Source organism: Chroicocephalus ridibundus, chromosome 9, assembly GCF_963924245.1.
Source record: "Chroicocephalus ridibundus chromosome 9, bChrRid1.1, whole genome shotgun sequence".
Lineage (NCBI taxonomy): Eukaryota > Metazoa > Chordata > Aves > Charadriiformes > Laridae > Chroicocephalus > Chroicocephalus ridibundus.
In genome coordinates this window covers 34018914-34039190 of record NC_086292.1, presented here as the reverse complement: position 1 = coordinate 34039190, position 20277 = coordinate 34018914, and the positions used below count along the sequence as shown (strand labels likewise).

The following is a 20277-nucleotide window of genomic DNA, read 5'->3' as shown; positions in this document are numbered from 1 at the left end:
CCCTTATTCTCTTTCCTATTTGAGAAGGTAGGATCTGTCACTCAGTCTATTGCAGACCAATCACAATGTGGTGTGGATACATTGTCTACCAAAACCCCTCTGACACACTATAGATTATTGATGCTCCTAGCAGATCACAACACAGAGACGATGACAGCTGTTAGGAATATGCCCCCTAGATATATTCCCCAGTACTTCCTTATTAAAACAGCTCCAGAACAAAACCACATCCACTGAGAGTGCAATCACAGAGGCTCTGCACAGCTTTGATACTTCAGTGAGGTTCTCACACACTGTCACACTAGAGACTGTAAGATAGCAACAGGAATAAAGGGGAAAACAGTATGTTTAATTACATTATGTTTATTACAGTAGCAAATGGATAGAACAATAAAGTGTACTCCCCCACCTACCGGTTCTAATACTTAGATGTCCTGACTTGCCCTGACTCAAAAGAATTTTACTCAATTCTAGTTCTTGAGTATATCCCCAAGTCTTCAAAAATATCATGAATGAAAAATAAGTGACTAGGCATCTCATTGATATATCATGCCAAAAATAGTAAGTGGTTTCATTTAAATGAGGTGGACTTCTACCCATCTCGAGAGTTTCAATTGGTCAAGAATAAATGCAAAACAAGCCCTAAAAGGACACATTTATCTACAGAATGTAAAAAACATTCTTCATTGTTCACTGTATCCTGTTACTAGCTTGAACATAATTTTAGCTACTGAATTGGTCCTTTTTTGTTTTGGCAATGAGATGATATTAACTTCCCCTTTGTTTTTTCTTTTCCTGTTTGTACACCTGCACTCCCAATGAGCAAACAGCAACAAGACTAGTATTTTCTAGTTAGCCTACTACTCTACATCTGTAGAGAGCAGAATGACAAAATACTTTCAAAGCACTGGGTAAAAATCACAATAACCTTGAGTTTTAATGTTAAGATCTAATTGTAGTCCCCAAGTAAAATAATTTTGAAATAAAAAAATGGATATTCTTACAAAATACTGTCTGCTTCAGATGTAAAATTCACAACCATAGCTACCTCACAACAGGTAGTCTATACCCCAATTACTGGCTCTCCAGCTACATATTTTGAAGCGTAGACTAGGAAGAACTGCTCAAAGTCTTAAGTGCATTCTAGAACAGTAGAAAGTTACCATTGGTATTCCTGATTGAAGTCTCTCCCCCCCACACTAAGTTATGAGCTATTAAATTGTTCTTGAGTATGAGAGATCCAGTACAAATGACAGCTCGCTTTGTCCCTTGCAGTCCCAGGCTGGACTCTAGCCACACTCAGCACAAAGAAAAATCCTACCATATAGCAGCAGGATAAGCCTGCTAACTGCTTGTTCAATTTTCAACGTATTCTGGTCTGAGAACAGACCCATGTAGTGGAAGAGCCAAGTGAAAAGTTACCTAATGGCCTCAGGTGCAAAAATGCCTCAGCCTGTATCATTAAGAAATTATCCAAACAAAAGAAAACTTGATTTCAGTAGGTGAACACTCTCGAGGTGTGTCAGACTAAATAGCTATCCATGACTAATTCATTAATTGCGGTAACAACATGCTTCTCTCTTACATTCAAACTACCACCTTCAGAACAGATTCGTCAGAACATCCTTAGTGACGGCAAAAGGTTTAAGAAGCATCTGCCTGATATACTAAAGGTGCAGGCTGTACCATCAATACAGCCCAAATATACTTGCTTCAGCACTTGTGTCTTTCACACGGTTAAGACTGTTTTCAGAATAAACAAGCCTTAAATTCCTTTCCACAAAAGAAACTTTCAGGACTGGAAAAAAAAAAGTTATTCAACTTATTCTATGTCACTGAAACAGGGATTTAGAATACTGCATTGTGTTCTGCTCTTCTGGGTGTGTTTTAGATATTCCTTTCTTATCCAGAATTGGAAGGTTTTAGTTCTGTCAAGACTGTATCCATAATGGCTTAGTTTTGGGCAGTCTGACACATGCAGCTGAACTTTATTTAGTCTGAGTTTAAGTACAGGCTGCAATACTTAAAAACAAGAAGAGGTCAAGCTCAGGACTCCTAAACTAAAGATCAAAATCTGCTCTTACAGAACTTATTTGTATTTTTACTGGTGAATTGCATGGGAGCAGGTAAGGCAGCTAGCTATTTCAGCAGGAAGTAGGGAGTACATTTTTAGTGCTTGCAATGCTTTTCTGAAGTACACTGTATTTACTTCTTTCTCAATATGGCTTTATTAGTGACTGTTTTAAGAAACCAGGTTTAGGCTTGGAGTTCCCCCCACATTTCCCATACTCTGTACTGTCCACAATACAACATGAGCCCACCCAAGTACACATCTCAAGGAAAAAAAAACACACACCAAGGAGCAAGTTAGGAGATGCAACTGACATTGATGTTCTAATTATTCTTTCCTCTTCCACTATCACCAACTAAAGGCTGAGTGTTCATTTTGCTAGAAGTACTTTGTAACCTCCACTAATTCCAATTCTTTATAATTTAAGACACACCACTACTGATGTATAGACCACTGGAAGCTCTGCTGTAGAACAAGCACTTGTAACTATGTAAAGACAAACTTTTAGCGTTGTAAAGATGCAGGCCCACTTACCTTAATCCATCCCATTAGTGCCACCTAACTGCTTAACATCACTATAACTCTGCATAGAAAACTGCACTGTACACAGCTACAAAGAAAACAGACCCTGCCAAGATTAACCCATGGCTTGAGGAAGGTTAGATTATCCAGAAACACTGTACCACCCCTCTCTTTTAATGAGGAAGACTGTTCATTTTGCCTAGAACAATACCAAATATGGGAATAAGTAGCCACTGTTTTTCAGTTTCCTCTCAAGCGTTCCTAGAATGAACCAAGAATAAAAACACAAAGTAAACTACAGGAAGAAACCACTGCTGGTCATGAACTTAATCAGCATATTGAGATCAGGTCTCTATGGACTGGGTGTGCTGGTATTTCAGGCATTAAGAGCCCTGGAACAAGAATTCCTATTTACCACTAGAAAAAGCTTTAAAAAGTAGCACTCATGGGAACAGCTTTAAGACTTCTGGAGAAGTCAGCTGGGTAACCAGCACTAGGAACTGGTAAACTAAGTATTCCTTTCAATATTAAAACTGACAGTTAACAGTAGTACTATCTACATTAAATAACCCATTCTCTACTATGGTGCACTGAAGTTTAACCACTTTATAGCCTCATAAGAGGCCCATGCACTTTGTTAAACACATTCCCGAGACTGAGGACAAAGTGAGTGGTGACTGTAGCAAGTTCTGTAGAGAATACATTTTCTGTGTGTTTGTGAAGGCTTTAGATAGAACAGATTAATCTCTGTTGTTGTGTGTTCTTTTTTAAACTACAACAGAACCCATTTCAGCTGTATCAAACATAAGTTTTGTCAACCACATAGCATCATATATGCCGATTTAATTGCTATCTAAAGCAAGTATCAAACTGGGCAAATTTTTTATTTTCTCCAGTACCTTGGATCTAGTCCTTTATTGCCATGCAGATGTACATTATTACATAGTGCTGTAAGACAAGCGCGACAGTTACAGACAAATATCTAAGCTGCTTAAGAAACCTGATTTCGTTGCTAGAAACAGGTACTCAACATATATCTTGAGTTCCCCATATTGGATACTCAGGCATTGTCAAGTCCTCTTTCACTTGCTTAGGCACACTTCTAATCTGTCTTGTTCTGCTCAAGACCTGCCCCTATCCTCCTATCTGAAAATGAACTCTATGGTTGCAACCCAACGCTGAGACAAAAAAAACAGGTGAAACACAGCAAAATAGCAAAAGCAGTGGCCCCTCCTACAATGAAGTCATTCTCCCTTTCCCCCACACAACTTTGCTTTAAATGGAACTCAAGTTTTTGCTCATTAAAGGCCAAATCTCAAAGCATACCTCTATAGACGTAAAAAATGTCATAACAGGACCTCCATTTGTTACAAGCAACATTCAAGTTCACTGTTTCCCCTGTGTCAAGCCTAACACATCTTAAAAAACAACAATAGCATAGTATGTAGAAGTTACTGCAACTCCAACTTTAAGAGCAAAGTCTATTTGCCAATAGTCTATTCCTACAAACGAGGATCACCAACAGAATGGGACCTGGGTCCTTACAGGGCTCTGAAACACTCTTCCTGCAGGGACTTTGCCTTCAATCGCTGGTAAGTGGAATGTGTCACTGGCCATCAAGTATGAAACCCTGAGGGGCCCACCGAGTCCCATCACTTAGCTGAAAGAAAAACGTTCCTCCTCACACAAGCACTGCATGCTAATGCCACCCCTTCCGAGCGCAACAAGCAAATGTGGGCTTTAAGCATCTGTAATTAGGAACTCTTGGCTACCTGAGGAAGAAGCGGGAAGAGATGCTTTGCAAAGCCAACAGTCACTGCAGAGCAAGTAAACAGACAACAGTCTGGATACAATTCAGGATAGATTTATGCAGCTGCAGCTCTTTTGCCATAGATATCTCAGCAGGTTTAAGCTGCTGCTCAGCAGCAATAGGCCTACAATTCCCCTTCCACCAGGGCCAATCAATTCCAGAAAGTCACCTTACTCCAGTCGATTCAAGTCTTGCAGGTTACACAAAGAACAGCCAGGATAACTCCTCAGAGTAGGACAATTTAGACAATTTCAGTTTTTGAGGGTATTTTGACTTTTCCACTGCAGAGACCAGGATGTTTTTGTAGGAACCTTCGGTTTCCTGAATCTAGCAATTATTGACCAATATAGTAGTTCCCAGCATATATTTAAAGTTGAGGGGAAGCACTGAAAAAGGCTTTGAAGACTACCAACAATACAGCATCAAGTCCTGGAAACACGACCATGCATAAGGCACAGTTTTTTAAGTGGAGAGAAAAAAAAAGTGTAGCTGAACTAATTCTGTTCTTAGTGGAACTACTGTATTTTAATCAGTAAAGTCAAATATTTTTTTCGTGGATTAAAGCAATTCAGAATTCAGGAACTAAACAAGTTTACAGAAGAACTGTGTCAGCAGGATATTATATGGTATAGAAGCTATACATAAAATATAATGCTTTGTAATACATCCATTTCCACAGTATCCAAATTCTTAATTCAAATTATGGTAGGAAAGATATCAGAAATTTCCAAGCAGGAATACTGTATCAGTCTAACTTGCTTCCATAAAAACTGTACTATCAAGAATCAACAAAAATTATAGAACTAAATGATACAAGAATCTAATAAAATGATGGATTCCTGTGACTAAGTAGTTTTTTCTCTATATGATGGCATCCTATCACTAGTTTCCTCAAAAACACCAGATTTCTTGACCTATATTTAGACAGCAAATTATAAGTGCCAATACCAAGACAGCAGAAGTATTTATGCAAAATCCATGTTTCTTTGGCTTTACCAGAAGCTATTTATAGAATCACTTATTAATTCAGACTATGTAGACACCTAGTACCTCTGTGCTCAGAAAGCAAGGATGAGTGACTTTGTAGCTTTATATCCTTTCTGGAATGAACCTCACCAAATCCAAAATGCCGCACTTAAATTAAGTATATATGTACTGTAAGTATGACTGTTTTCAATTACTATTAAAAACACTTTTGCACATTTCCCTTTCTTTAGGTATGTACTGAGTACAGTTGGGGATGCAGTACAGGAAAACGAATTCTTTCATTATTGATAAACAGACAAATCAAACTCTTCTCAAATACTGAAAGAAAAGGCAAATACTCAAAAGTATGCACTTGTTTTTGAGTGCCATGAAGTGGCCTTTAAGATTAGGTTTAATGAAAGTACTCCTTCAATATGGCCTCAAGAACACTGCTTTTTTCACTTAGCAAATGAAATATTTTCCAGCTCATATACCAAAACATCTGCAGTAAGTCCAAAACCTGAGTGATCTGAAAGGCGTTCAGTTCATGCCAGAACCACCACCACAATAGCTCAAAGCCCAACAGCTAAGAGAATGCTAATGCTGTACATATACCTAGGTAAACTTTTGTCCTTGAAATCTTCCTACTAACCCCCCAGACCAGTAATATTTTCATACCAAATGAGCTATCAGAGTGTACAAGGGTCACAACCCAATGCACTTCAAATGTGTTGGCAGCATTTGTTAAAAGAAATTCAAATACACTTTGTATCAGCATCCTTCTTTACAAAGTTGGGAATAACATAGGGTTAAGAGTTACTGCAAAAGCAAATTTGGAAGCAACTTAGCCATTTGTGCAGACTTGTATCCTTCAAGGCAGGAAAAAAACCAAAACAAGATGAGACAAATTCTTGACTACTGCTTGGCACTGCAAATATATTACTGACAAGAGGTCCCAAGTTTCATCTTTCTGCATTTCTGCTATTAGCAATATACAACTCAAAGCACGGGAAAAGACATAAATCACTGCAAAAGATAACAGCATACACTGGTAAACCGCCTAGAATTTAAAACCTCACAAATGTTGTGGAATGTCAGATTGAAAACAGAAGACTGTCCTAGGTGCAGGACCAAACATCTGGCAGCATATTACTTCATAAGACACAAGCATGAAAGATTTAAAATCCTGAGCGTTAAGAACATAGGACATGTTTTATAAAGGATATCAGGCTGCATTGTTCAGACTTGAATATGACTTCAACACTTAAATTAGACAAGACTGACCGAGAACTGGTTACAGACTCAGGCTCAGCTGATGAAGGTGATTCAGCAAGTGGTTCTGAGCTGGCAAGGAAAAAACCCTCATGCTTCCTGTACAGGGACAAGTGTAGCTAGTCACTGCAAGACAGCTAGCCCGGTTTGAAGGACGCCAACAAAACCCTCTCATTTAGACTTCAGATTGCTGAACAGGGCATCAAAATAGCTTCTAGAAACACACGCTTTTGCATAAACCATTTATGTTCCTTTTTTTGACAAAGCAGGCTAAAGAAAGAGATCTATCATCAGCCCACACCAAGAATATAAAGCTGTTGCCTTTCGCATTGTTCCCCTGTGAGGCAGAAGTGGCTTTCACCGGAGATGCTTCTGGCAGCTGAAGAATCACCCAGATGACAGGAGAGTCCTTTTTACACTTACAGAATGGTGTTGATCTTGAAGCATGCTGAAGACCTGATAACATCTGGCTTTAAAGTTCACATCTAGTTGTTGAATTTATGTCAGTAGATAATTCTTCATACTTAAAAGCTCCTCTGAAGTATGCTTCCCAATAAGCATTACTTATGATGATAATTGACTCATGCTCCAATTACCAATACTGCTTTCCTTGTCAACTTTCCCATTGGCTTTGTTTAAAAAAAAGCCTTTTCAGTTTAAATTAAAAAAATTAAATTCAGAAGTGTTTTTTAGAAATACACTTTACAGTTCATGAATCCAATCCACCAATGGTTTTAATGACAATTAAATGCCACTATGTCTTTGGAAAAAGATCCTTGACCACACAGCCCCTTCCTAGGCTATTTACATTAAGTAATCTTGAGCTTAGATGTGCTTGCTGTTGTAAACAAAGCAGTCAAACTCCGAAGCCATTTACACATTTGTATGAAGCACATTTAATAAAATAGGCAGAACACACCTGTAAGGTTCAGCATGTGGAAATGCTTTAAGAAACCTCTTCCTACCACAGTAATGACAGTCAAGCAGAGAGAAGGGATTGATGCACTGCCAGGACGTGACTGCACACCTGGTCTCCCCAAGGGGTATTCACATTTTTGAAGAAGTGAGGGTAGGAGAAGGGGAGGAAATCAGTAAGCGGAGGACAGGAAAGCTGGAAGGTGAGCATGAGTCAGGAGATGAGCGATAGCCGTACTTCCTGGGCAGGACAGTGATCGGCATCTCAGGAACGTGGGAGAAGGGAACAGGCTAAGGGAAAGACTGATTGAGCCCAGGTAGGTCTGGATAAGACCTCACACCCAAGCTCCCCCAGGAGTGCAACAGCAGGCGATGATTGCACAAGTGTCATAACCATCAGGTGAGGCAAAGGTCTAAACAACTTGTCAGAGTAAGAGACCGCTCTCGGTTCTGATCTTAAGATAGGGAGAAATTTCTTGTTTACTTCCTGCCATGTTTCTCTGGTATTTTAAATGCTTTTACACCCATGTAGTAGAAATAAGAAAAGCCAAACAACATACAACAGCTAACAGAGTCCTTTGGCTACAGCGGTTTCAAAAATTAGTAAGCAGACCATACACCTGTAGTACTTATCCATACACACGCAGTACAAAAAGACACTTCCACAGGAGTAATAGGAATGCTGGTCATTTGCTAGTGACCAGAAAAAGCTCCTTGGCGGACAGTAGGATAGCAAGGAAATTAATGATCTCTAACAGATGAGAAAAATGGGTAAGAGAGCCTTTATATTATTTTTCCCAAAAGGTTTAGTCTTCTATACTGATGTAAACCTTTGCTGCTCATATTCAAGGTGAGATTTTAGATAGTACAAAGTGGCTTCATTCAGGAAGTTAACAATAGTGCAAGCCAACCCTTTCTTGCCAAAGCCTGTGCCTGGTGATTTCTGTGTTTGCGGAAGGACTGAACTATTTTCCAAATCCTTATTTTTATTTTATTTTTTTTTTAAAACAAACACATACACACACACACTCTTCCCAGTTCTGAGAACTACTACTTTGATTTTACTCCTAGTCTTGCACTGTTAACTCCTAGAACAAAACCTGTTTTAATTAGGTACAAAATCCCTTTCTAACATCACTCTTGTGCTTTCCAGTGCCCACACACCTCCTAGATCCAGAATCCAGCTTCCTAAAAAAAGCAAACTGAAGTACTGCATTACAATAGCGTTTTAGAAAACTGAAAAGGGAAGCAGATCGATTTGTCAGTCATAAGCCATGCACTGTGGCAGCAACCAGAAGCAAAGGGTAAGCAAAAACCTGACAATTTGCAGGCCAATACAGTGAGCCAGATCACAGGTTAGTCCCTGTCAGAACTCTCCCTGCAGCTCCAGTTAGCTCACTCCGAGGGCTACCCAGGGTCCCCGGCAAAGTAAGTGCAAGAGCTAGGAGCTTCGGAGGAAAGATTGCCTCCTACCTTTTTGTTCCTTTCCTCATCAGATGCAGCAACTAAAACTAACTAGGTTTTATTGATATATAGGATGCTTTTGTAGCTGTGAGGATGTCTATTTATGTGTTCTCTGTCTATGCGTTAGCAATACACACATACTGTATTAAAAGGCAAATCTAAACATGCAGGCATTTCTATTCCTAATTTCAGCATAAGGAATTGGAAAAGTACAAAAACATTTATTCTTTGATATAACTTGGATAGAGCAGTACATGGCCATTTAGATGGATGTCACTTTTACACTAACTCTTAAAACTGGGAATAGATTAAACTGGTATTTATGAAGGAAAAATATTTAAAACTATTACAAAAGGAGGTGAGAAGACTTCTCAAGAGAGATGCATAACTTCTCAGTGTTTCAAGCAAGGAAATATACTTTTCATGTTCAGATGAGAATATTGCTAAGATTTTGCTGAGAACTCAGTAAAAGCTTGACAACACTTCACTGGCTAGCTGTCAAAGACCTGTTTTAACTTCCCCTATGCCACATATGCAGGAATGCTTTAAGATGAGGCAGTAAGACTGGGGCAAGTTATCCCTTCAAGTTAAGAAGTGGCTGCAAATAGTTTACTTAAACTACTAATAGCATTGTCACCCCATTTCCTTCACTACAAGCTAGTTATGTATGGAGAAGGGAAAAAAAGCAATCCTGGAAGGCAAAAGAAACTATGAGAAAAATGCTTAAGATGTACATATATACACAATCATATTTTCAGCTGCATTTGGGTAACATTCTGCATACATCAGTATTTTCTGAAAAAGTGTGCTAACATACATAATATATCCATAAACCATTCTAGAGGTCTAAACTTGAAAGAAACAGAGACAAGCATGCACACAATGTAAACCTAAACAAAACACACCAAGTATGAATGACTAGATTTGCTAAGGAACATGCTACTGTGTTTTATTATATTTTATGTATCTGCCAGACAGAAACACCATATAGCTGGAAGATTTTTCCATTAATGCACCTCTAGACATAATGCAAAGCACATGCTGTTACCCTCTCTACTATTCCACATTTGGCAGAGAGCAAGGTTTGAGCTTATGCTACTGTCTGCAGCACCAGACAGAAAAGCACCCTTCAAATGCAGAAGCATCGGTGTCTTGTTTGTGACTTTCCTGCAGGAAAAAAGACTTTAAGACAGTATAAGGTCCCAACTCATATCACACATAAGCTATCTGAGGACCAAATCCTAAAGGCTAGCAAGTCTTTTCAGGCTAATTGAGTCATTTTCATTTCTGCAGACTTTTGTAGGCACTATATGTAATCAAGACATCCCCAGCACCTCACTGGACTGGGCTACAAGTAGCTGACCTCTACTGATGTCAAGCTATGTTGAACTGCTATAAAAAGGTTCCTTTTTAAGAATCAACTGGTTCTCCTTCCGTCTTTGTGGAAGAGGTGGAAACAGGAAGACACCAAATATGCCCAGATAAAATGCACATACTGACTGCAGTGCTACAGAAAAATGCTTAGCATTGAAAAGCTGGTTAAGGAAAAAAAAAAAGCTTGTGTGTTGCCTTTAACATAAGTGAATTAGACAAGCCCAACTTCCTCGACAATTTGTGAGTTACTTCAGATACTACTGAACCCGCTTCCTCTTGGAGCCTTCCCTTCTCAGTCTCACCAACTAAGTGGTACGAAACTTCAGCAGAAGTAATCTAGAACAGAGATTATGCAAAAGCAGGCTAAACTGATTACTGATGGGTTGATGCTGGTGTGTTTCTTTTGGTTTGTGTTTAGGGCTTTTTTTTTTTTAATAAATATGGTAGCAGTTTATGTCTTAGAAACAGTATTAAGTTTGCTGATTAGTGTTCAATGTTTTATCCATAAGAGAGTCAAAGCCAGCTGATAGTACTCAGGGGAACAATCTTTCCCTGAAGACTACAGAGCTACTTTAAATGAAAAGTTCAAGATCAGATTGTCATATTAACATGACAAGACTAATTTTGTAACCTAACACAGATTCTCCATCCATCTCCAGATAAGATCCTATAATGCATCACTACCTGATGAAGGTTCAAACTCACAGTATAAAAGCAAAAGTTGCATAAAGTTCACCTGACCTTACATTTCATTTCAAGCAAGTTTCAGCTTAGTGCTGCTGAGAGCTTTCCTGAACATTAAGGATCCAGTCCTTCACTGGAGTGGGACTACTTTACACTTACATAATACACATTTGTGAAGATTTACAAGTTGCAGCTAAGCTGTTAGAGGTTCTAGTTTATTTTGAATTTAAAATATCAAAACACAAAGTTAACAAAATGGATGCATTTCAAGAGAAAAATTTCAACAGCTGCCATATGTTCCTTAAACCTATCAGCTTTAGTGCAGCTTTGCCCCACTGTTGCTCATTCCCACCTTGTACTGCCGCATACAGCCACAAAATAGCTCACCCATTCCACATTTGCAGATCTCCTCCTGAAACCACACTGTTAACTGGATACAGATATTGATCTGGATTAAAAATAAACCAGCAAAAAAGTACAAGCATATTGCTAAGTTGCACCAAGCTGCACAATCTTGCCAGCAGACCTGAGCAGCGCAACGCACCACAGCACTGAGGCTAGAGAAGGCAGCACATTTACACCAGCATCACCTTTACACACTCTGCTGTATCCGACTGCCTGAGAAGCATGAAACTACCACCGCTCATGTCAGTGGTAACTCAGCACCGTGGACCCTGCCAGAACAGGAAAAGTTCACTCTAAGGTCTACAGAAACGATATGTCAGAAAAGACTTTAAAGAACAGAAAGCAGTCCTATGACATTCAGCCTTTTCTCCTCCTCCAAAGAAATCAAAATTGCCAAGACAAAAATAAGGGAAATAATGTGAATTTTTTAATACAGCACACAGAATGAATATAAAGATTCAGGATATTACTAGCATGATTCATGTTCGTAAGCAATCATTTTAAGTCCTGACAGGCAATCCTTCTGCCAGCTTTTTAAGTTACAAAAGACTACATTCTAATGATTATCAAACAACTGTTTGGGCATAAGTCTTCAAGAAGAGCAGTGCTTTTAAAAACAAGCCTTTCTGGTTTGCTTGTAATCATTACTTATGGACAATCTTAAAAACACACTTCACATTAGTTTGAGATCTCACAGTGAAAAGATTAATTCAAGACTACTTCAGTATCAAATTAAAAGCTGAAGAATAACTGCCTGAACAGTTCCCTGAAAAGGATATTGTGTGAAAGAAGCTAGTTGTCTTAGTTTGATAAAGCAAAACTCATCAACTATGTTAACAATTAGTTATGTGTCTGTAGAAGACCTATATTTTGACTAAAACCTTTCATTAAAAAGGAATTAATGGAGCCCACAGCAGATCAACTAACAGACTCACTGATCTCAAAGTATTACTGTTAACAGGTAGGCATCTCTGAAGGACCTGCACCAAGGACTTACAATCCCATTTAACATGTCAGCAGCCTAGGCAACAATACGTAATCTCTAGCAGAAGTCCATAACTGCCACAGGTGTCTGTGAACTAGCAAACACTAAGGTGCAAAGGTTATGGTTAAAGAGTTAATTTGAGCCACGTGGCTAAACAATCAACTCATAGACAACACAGGTACATATCTTACTCAAAGCTCCTTACCAACAACAGGACTGGATCAGCTGGTGGTATCACTATCCCTGAGTGTGACCGAAATTTCAGGTTCCTAACCTCTGCAATACTTTATTTAAAGTAAAGGCTTGTGCTCAACATAGGCATAAGCAGGCACAAGTGCACTTGCCTCAGAAAGTCAAAGCACAGCCACTGGTAATGGGAAAGGCATCCTTTAAAAGATATTGGGAGCAAAGTGCCCAACCTAACAACCCACATAAGTCAGTAAAGCTCTGAATACACAAGGACCAGGTTGGTCAGTCTTTAAAACTTCACCTTAGTTAAGCTTTAGTAGGAATAATGAAAAAGTTTTCCAAGTATCTTAACTCTGCAGCACTTCACTTCAGGACAGTTTTTAATAAATAACTTGGTTTAAAGGTTATGAATTTTAGCCTAGTTTATTACCACATAAGATTTTTCCCTACTTACTCTTAAGTTCTTGTGTAACAGGTAGTCATAACCATTATTTGGGTTACTCCAGGATGAAAGCTATAATCAATCGTCAGGAGCCAATCACTAAAGACAGACCAGGTTCAACTGCTGAACCTCAGTTTTTTCCCCAACCCAGCACCGACACCACATCCCCCGTCCCCCCGGGCGTCACACGCACCCGGCGGCCGCAGCGCCCCGGGACCCGGGCTCGGGAGCTGCGCTGGCCGCACACGGCTCGGCTGCCCCCGCCGCCCGCCACCGGGCCACCCGCGCCCGACACCGACGCTCGGACACGGTGCCAGGGACCACCAGCCAGGGGTCTCCACACAGAAACCCCCGGAGAAGCCCCTCTGCGGCGGAGATCCCGCACCTCTTGCCCAACGCCGCCGCCTCCCCTTCCCACAGGATTTTTCCCGCTGGAGGACACCAACAGGCCAGACCTCCTTAGACGCCGGCCGGCGAGAGGACGGGCGGCCCCGAGACGCGGCTGAGGAGCGAAGCCGCCGTGCCCCACCGGCGGAGCCCACCGGGCCTGCTCCACACCTCCCCACACACACACCGGCTCCGGTAACACAACGGCCCCGTCGCCACGGCCCCTTCCCGGCGACGAGTGAGCAAACACGGCCGGCAGGACCCCCCCCGGCCCCGCGCCTACCATCGCGGCTCCCCGACGCTCCGCCGCTCTCCTCAGACAGGCCGGCGCCCGCCGCCCAGGGAAGGGGGAGGAGGGAGGGTGCGGGACCGCCCTCCCCGCGCGCGCAGCCAGCCGCCAGGGCGGGGCGGCTCTGCGAGGGCTGGGGCTCGCGGCAGCGGCTGCCCCGCGCCCGGCCGCGCGGGCGATGAGTCCATAAATGGCGAAACTCGGCCGCCCGCGCAGCCAATGACCGCGCGCGCCACCGGCACCGTCATCCCCCCGGGGGGAATCCCCGCGCGCGCGCCCCGCCGGCGGAACGGGCACCCGCCACCCGTGACGCGCGAGAGCGGCGCGCGGCCGGCACCGCCCCGAGCCGCGCCCCGCCCCCGCCGCACCGAGGCGCTTCGACCCCGGCGACAGCGGCAAAGACGACGCGCCTGGATCCCGAGGGGACACCGAGCGTGCCGGGCCTCTCTGATGTCTTTATCAACCACCGGCGCCAGAGGACCGGGGGCACCCTCGGTCAGTTCGCACATGACACCGAGCTGGGCGGGAGTGCGAGGACTGGACGAGCCGGATCGACGGGCCGAGGCCAATGGTGTGAGGTTCAACAAGGCCAAGTGCTGGGTCCTGCACTTGGGTCACAACAACCCCATGAACGCTACAGGATTGGGGCAGAGTGGCTGGAGAGCTGCCCGGTGGAAAAGGACCTGGAGGTGTTGTCGACAGCTGGCTGAACATGAGCCAGCAGTGTGCCCAGCTGGCCAAGAAGGCCAACAGCATCCTGGCCTGTATCAGGAACAGTGTGGCCAGCAGGACTAGGGCAGAGATCGTCCCCCTGTACTTGGCACTGGTGAGGCCCCACCTTGAGCACTGTGTCCAGTTTTGGGCCCCTCACCACAAAAAAGACATTGAGGTGCTGCAGCGGGTCCAGAGAAGGGCAACGGAGCTGCTGAGGGGTCTGGAGCACAAGTCTCATGAGCAGCGGCTGAGGGAGCTGGGGGTGTTGATCCTGGAGAAGAGGAGGCTGAGGGGAGACCTTCTCGCTCTCTACAGCTCCCTGAAAGGAGGGTGTAGTGGTGGGGGTCGGTCTCATCTCTCAAGTAACAGGCAACAGGACGAGAGGAAACAGCCTCAAGTTGTGTCAGGGGAGGTTTAGGATGGATATTAGGAAAAATTTCTTCACTGAAAGGGTTGTCAAGCACTGGAACAGGCTGCCCAGGGGAGTGGTGGAATCACCATCCCTGGAGGTATTGAAAAGATGGGTAGACGTGGTACTGAGGGACATGGTTTGGTGGTGGTTTTGGCAGTGTTGGATTGATGGTTGGACTGGATGATCTGAAAGGTCCCTTCTGACCTAGACAATTCTGTGATTCCAAAATGCTGAAAATGGGTACTGAAAATAACCACAAATGCAAAAAATCCAAATGCAGCACTGGCCTGGCAGCTGGCATCTGTGCCACGCTGCCCATATGGCTCTAACCAGAACACGGTCAGTACAACTTCATGGGACTCTCTTTTCTAAGGCACCAAATAATTAACACGCCCACAGCTGAGGACTGCCGCCCAGCGAGCAAACGCTGCTCCTGGCGCTTGAAGCCCTGCGGTGACTCTAATGGATTTCTAACCACCACGTCTAAGCTAGAATATAATTAAAATGGAAACAACCTAATCATAATAACAGCCAGACCCCGCGTCATATGTGAACACTCCTTCCAAACTACCTTGAAAAGCACTCTCAAGAGATACAGTTCCTGTTTCTCATCATTAGGTACTACTGGTTTTTAGTTTACCTCAGCCAATAAAGTGTTACAAATTCAAACCACCCTGATGCAGTCAAGACAGAAATGGGACAAAACTCTGACTATTCACCTGACCCCCTCTTAGGTTGCACAAACTTTGGTGGTTTGGATGAAACACAACGGCCCCTTGGGCACGTGTCATCCTTGGGTTTGAAGAATATCAAAACACTTCCTCATCTCAGCTGGGTTTACGCTGTATCATCACTGATCATGCGAAGCTTGGGATCTCCACAGTGGGCTGCTGGGATGTCAACTGACATCGATACGAGGGGTAGGAAGTATTTTCATTGAGAAAGTAGCTGGGTGGTAAATATGAGCTGCAATAGCTATTAAAGCAAAAAATATATCTGATAGTGCTAAAAGTGAGCAGAACTTCCACAGGAGACGAGTTTCACACTTCGGTTCCCAGCAGAAGGTGAGTAACGGTAGTTTTGTGGAAATAGGACAAAAATAGTTTGCCTAGTATTTCATTTGAACATGGAAATGTTACATAAATTTATGAGACTGTGATAAAAAGCGGTGAAAAAAAAACCCTGTAAGAATCCAGAGAGCCCATACAGGGCCGACAAAAGAAAGACTCTATACAGGTTTTGTAGGTTTTTCTGTTTGCTTTGGATGCTACACCAGGGCTACAAAGCTGGTGAGGGGTCTGGAGGACAAACCTTATGAAGAACGACTGAGGGAGCTGGGGTTGTTTAGCCTGGAGAAGAGGAGGCTGAGGGGAGACCTTATCACCCTCTACAACTACCTGAAAGGAGGTTGTAGAGAGATGGGGGCTGACCTCTTCTCCCTGGTGACAAGTGATAGGACGAGGGGAAACGGGTTCAAGTTACGTCAGGGGAGGTTTAGATTAGATATTAGGAAACATTTTTTCACTGAAAGGGTTATTAAACATTGGAATAGGCTGCCCAGGGAGGTGGTGGATTCACCATCCCTGGAGGTGTTTAAAAAAAGGGTAGATGGGGCACTTAGGGACATGGTTTAGAAGTGGCTCTTGTCAGGGTAGGCTAAAGGTTGGACTCGATGATCTTAAAGGTCCCTTCCAACCTCAACAATTCTATGATTCTATGGATGTATGTATTTTTTAATGTCCAGATTCATTTTCTTAAGACATATGTATTTGTATGTATGTGTGTTTATATCTTTATAACAAATTATGAAAAAAGTAGAGAAACGAGGTTGCAGAAGAAGAGTAAGAAAGTGCATTCACGCTGGATAGCTAGCTAACTGAGAAACTAGTCCTGAATTCACAGCATTTTACATGTGCTACAGGGTCCACCTACTCCAGGTGGACTAGACGACTTTCCACAAAAAATTTAGGGCTGAAGGCATCAGTGCTCTGCATCTGCACAAACCTTTGCTCAGCACTGTGTGTACCAAGCACAGTCTAATTCACAATGAACTCTTTTCATGCTTTTAAACATAGTCATTTAATTCTGCTTATTTTAACGATAAACATCTAATTCCCAAGCTGACTATATTAAGTGAATGACACTTATTCAACATCCATGCTCAGAAGCAGGGGAAGGCATTTCCCTTCGAACATCAGTGGTGGTGTGCCTGAACGGTCGGCATGCCTGGGCTCCTCCAGCCAATAATGTGTAATAGTCATCTCTGGGAAAGGCAGAACCCACATTTTCATCCTGAGGAGCTCCAGCAGAGTAAAAAGGAATCTCTGTACTTTCAAATGACACACAAAACTTAGAGGTGGTGACACATCTGTCATAAAATTCATATGGACAGGTCACCTTCAAAAGATCTACCTTGAAAAGCTTTAAGAAAAATCCCCTGCGTCGAGAACTTCCATCATTTTTTTCAGTGCGTGTATTGTCTGACAGGGTTGTGTTTGGTTAGTAACACGTACCGGCTCATGCACAGAAGTGCTGACATCAAGAATTAATTTGAGGATATTTTCTGGCTGCGAGCAGTTGCCACGCTTGGTCCTCCCGACATTGATCACCAGTGCTAAGCTTCAGGAAAACATCCAAGGACAAGCTTCGCTTCAGTGCCCAAGGAGGTTTATTGCCTTAGCATCCAGGGCTCATTTCAGAGCGGGGGACAGGCTCAGGGTGGACGGGAGTGACTGCAGCCTCTCTGCCATCCCCCGATTTGGAGCCACCCCGCGCCGGGCAGTGCCACAAGAGAGATGTTGTGGCTGGTAACGCCTGCGTGTGTTTCCAGGTACCCACTGCCCGGGTGGCACTGGGTGCCAGCACCGACCCAGCGCTGGGCCAGGGCTGAAATGTGTAAAGACTAAACCATCTGAAAAAAGAACATGGCCCTTACCTTTGGAAACACCACAGAATACAACTTTCCCTTGCCCTCCATTCCAAAAACATTATTGTGGCTTCAGAAAGAATTAACTCTTACGAGAAGTCCATGAATCTGGAAAAGATTAGAAATTTGAATGAAATAAGCACTGCTCTGACTGCTTTCTAATTGGTTAAAACTGCGAGCAAAGGGAAAAAAAGGCATTACTGCTTTTCTCATGCTTACAAAATATATTTAGAATAAGTTTTATAAGCCACATATTTGTCTTCTGTTGATCAGAATAATTTAATTAATAATTTAATTAATGCCTGAAAGCTACTAAAATAAGGCTTAATACCCCTAACAAGACATCATACATTTAGTTAGGAAACCACACAAGCTGGCATTTCTTAGAAAGACAAAGAATTTGTGTCATAGAAAAACAAATGCTATAAAATAAGGAAACTTTAAAAATTCAATGCAATTTCTGTTGTATCTGCTTTCAAAGAATAAACAGACACTTTATAATCTTAATGTTTTCTGCTAAAATGCAGATGGTTACATTCTGCCTTCAGTTACACTCGGCAAATGTAGAATTCTACTTCCAGAAAACAAGAAACGGATTCGGCAATTTCTTCGTGTGAAACGTAGGGAGAAACAAAATGGCACGTACAAAACAAAGGCAGAAGTTTATGACTTAAAATGTGATGAAACCACGTCAATGATTAGGACGGATTTCCATGTTGGAAAACAGTATAATCATTTTAGTTTTCTTTCACTGCCTTTCTCTGTACCTAATACAGTATCTTCCTTCTTTCCTCTCTTTTGTTGGCCTTAAATTAGAGAAGCGTACCTGTTCAGGAAACATGCTTATTAACATGTTCAACTTTTGCATCAAAATATCATTACAGTAAAAACTACAGTAACAACGTCAACAACCCTTTTTCACCCACTGCTTTGGGGTTGGGGGTTTTTTTGAGCAAAAATAGCATGTGGCTTTTTTTACTCTGGATCTGACTAAGTGAAGCCTCAGACGTAGGAGATACTCAGAATTCATGGAGTTGAATTTTTCTCCAACTGCAAACCAAAATGTATGAATAATGTTGTTATTTGCAAGGCTGGTATAAATCTGGAAGAAGTCCACGAGGACATGGTAACTGAGAAGTTTTGCCTCCTGTGTTCCTGTGACTGACTTCAGTTAAGTTCTGTAGGCTCACATCAACCAAAGTACAAGGATCGCATTTTTTTTTCCCTCAGAGGGAGATTTTTTGAAACATTACACAAGCTTTTAAGATCACAACTTTATGTTATGGTGAGCAACCTGATCTAACATCAACAGTAGCCCTGTTTTGAGCGGGGAGTTGGACCAGATTCCCTTCTGAGGTCCCTTCCAGCCTAAATTGCTCCTTTCTGTAATTCTGTGGTTAGTTAAAAGGGGGCTTCATTCACGAGTGAGACAGTTGAACGCTCCAGAATAAATTAACATTATTGTTGAAGGTGTGCCTTGATAAGGGAAGTGATCTGAATTTGCCTTTAAGAAAATGAATCTACGTGTTCGTTATCAATTATACTGGAGATGTAATTATATAAAACACAACAGTTTAGTACTGCTTTAGTTAGAAACATCAAGGAAGTGAGTTAAGTACAAAAATACTGAGGGGAGGCTGGGGGAGCAGGGCCTGCTCCGCCCGATGAGAGCAGACTCTGGGGGGGGCTAACAGGATCCCCCCCTTATGAGGAAGTCATCGAGATGGCAAAGCCATCACAGTGGCGCATGGTGGGAAGGCAACAAGATAAATGCAAATGAGAGAGTTTCAGATGAGGTATAAGGAAAAGGTCCTTGCCCTGGCGGCCAGTCAAGCATGGGAGTAGGCTGCCCAGAGGGGTGTGCACTCTCCATCCTTGATGGTTCTCACGAGCAGGCTGAGGAAAACACTCAGCAACTGCGTTTGGCCTAATCCATGACCTTGCTTGGATCAGGAGGTTGGCCAAGTGTCCTCCTGAGATCCATTCTAACCTGAATTATTCCACAATGCTGTGACTCTCAGTTGGTTACTATCCTATTTTGAAAGCACCTATGGCATGTTTTTTTTCTGTCCCGATCCTTTGATGTAGGAATTATTTAAAATAAACAGGTCAGAGTGTGGATTCAGACCCTGTCTTGCTTTTTACAATAGCATGTACACACAATAACACTTTCAGCCTTCGCATCTGCCAGATACCCAGTCCTGCAACTGTTTTGCCTGTACAACAGTAGGGGATGTTGTATATATTTTAACCAAAGTCAGAGACAATCTGCTATTTCAGAGTGAGCTGATGCAGTAAGTTTGCCTCCGATTTCACTTACCCTTTGTTTACCCAAGGTGGCTGTACCAAAGTCCAAAGAATGACACAAGCAGGAAACAAAAGCGACGGCAGACACACCCTCTGTGGACTTTGCTCTGCCAGTCATACTTTCTCTTAGCTCACGCGCCTCT

At 42.5% G+C, this 20277-nt stretch overlaps 1 protein-coding gene across 2 annotated transcripts in view; it reads right to left on the bottom strand.

Moving 5' to 3' along the window:
• The window catches only part of MYO1E (myosin IE), an 88128-nt gene extending 74141 nt beyond the window's left edge, over positions 1-13987 (bottom strand). For both annotated transcript variants that reach the window (XR_010072480.1, XM_063346196.1), the window contains exon 1: positions 13770-13987. Coding sequence is in view for 1 of the 2 variants with exons in the window: in XM_063346196.1 (XP_063202266.1) it covers positions 13770-13772 (3 nt within the window). In the remaining variant the exon portion in view is untranslated. The remainder of the gene's footprint in view (positions 1-13769) is intronic.
• Between the last annotated feature and the right edge of the window lie 6290 nt (positions 13988-20277).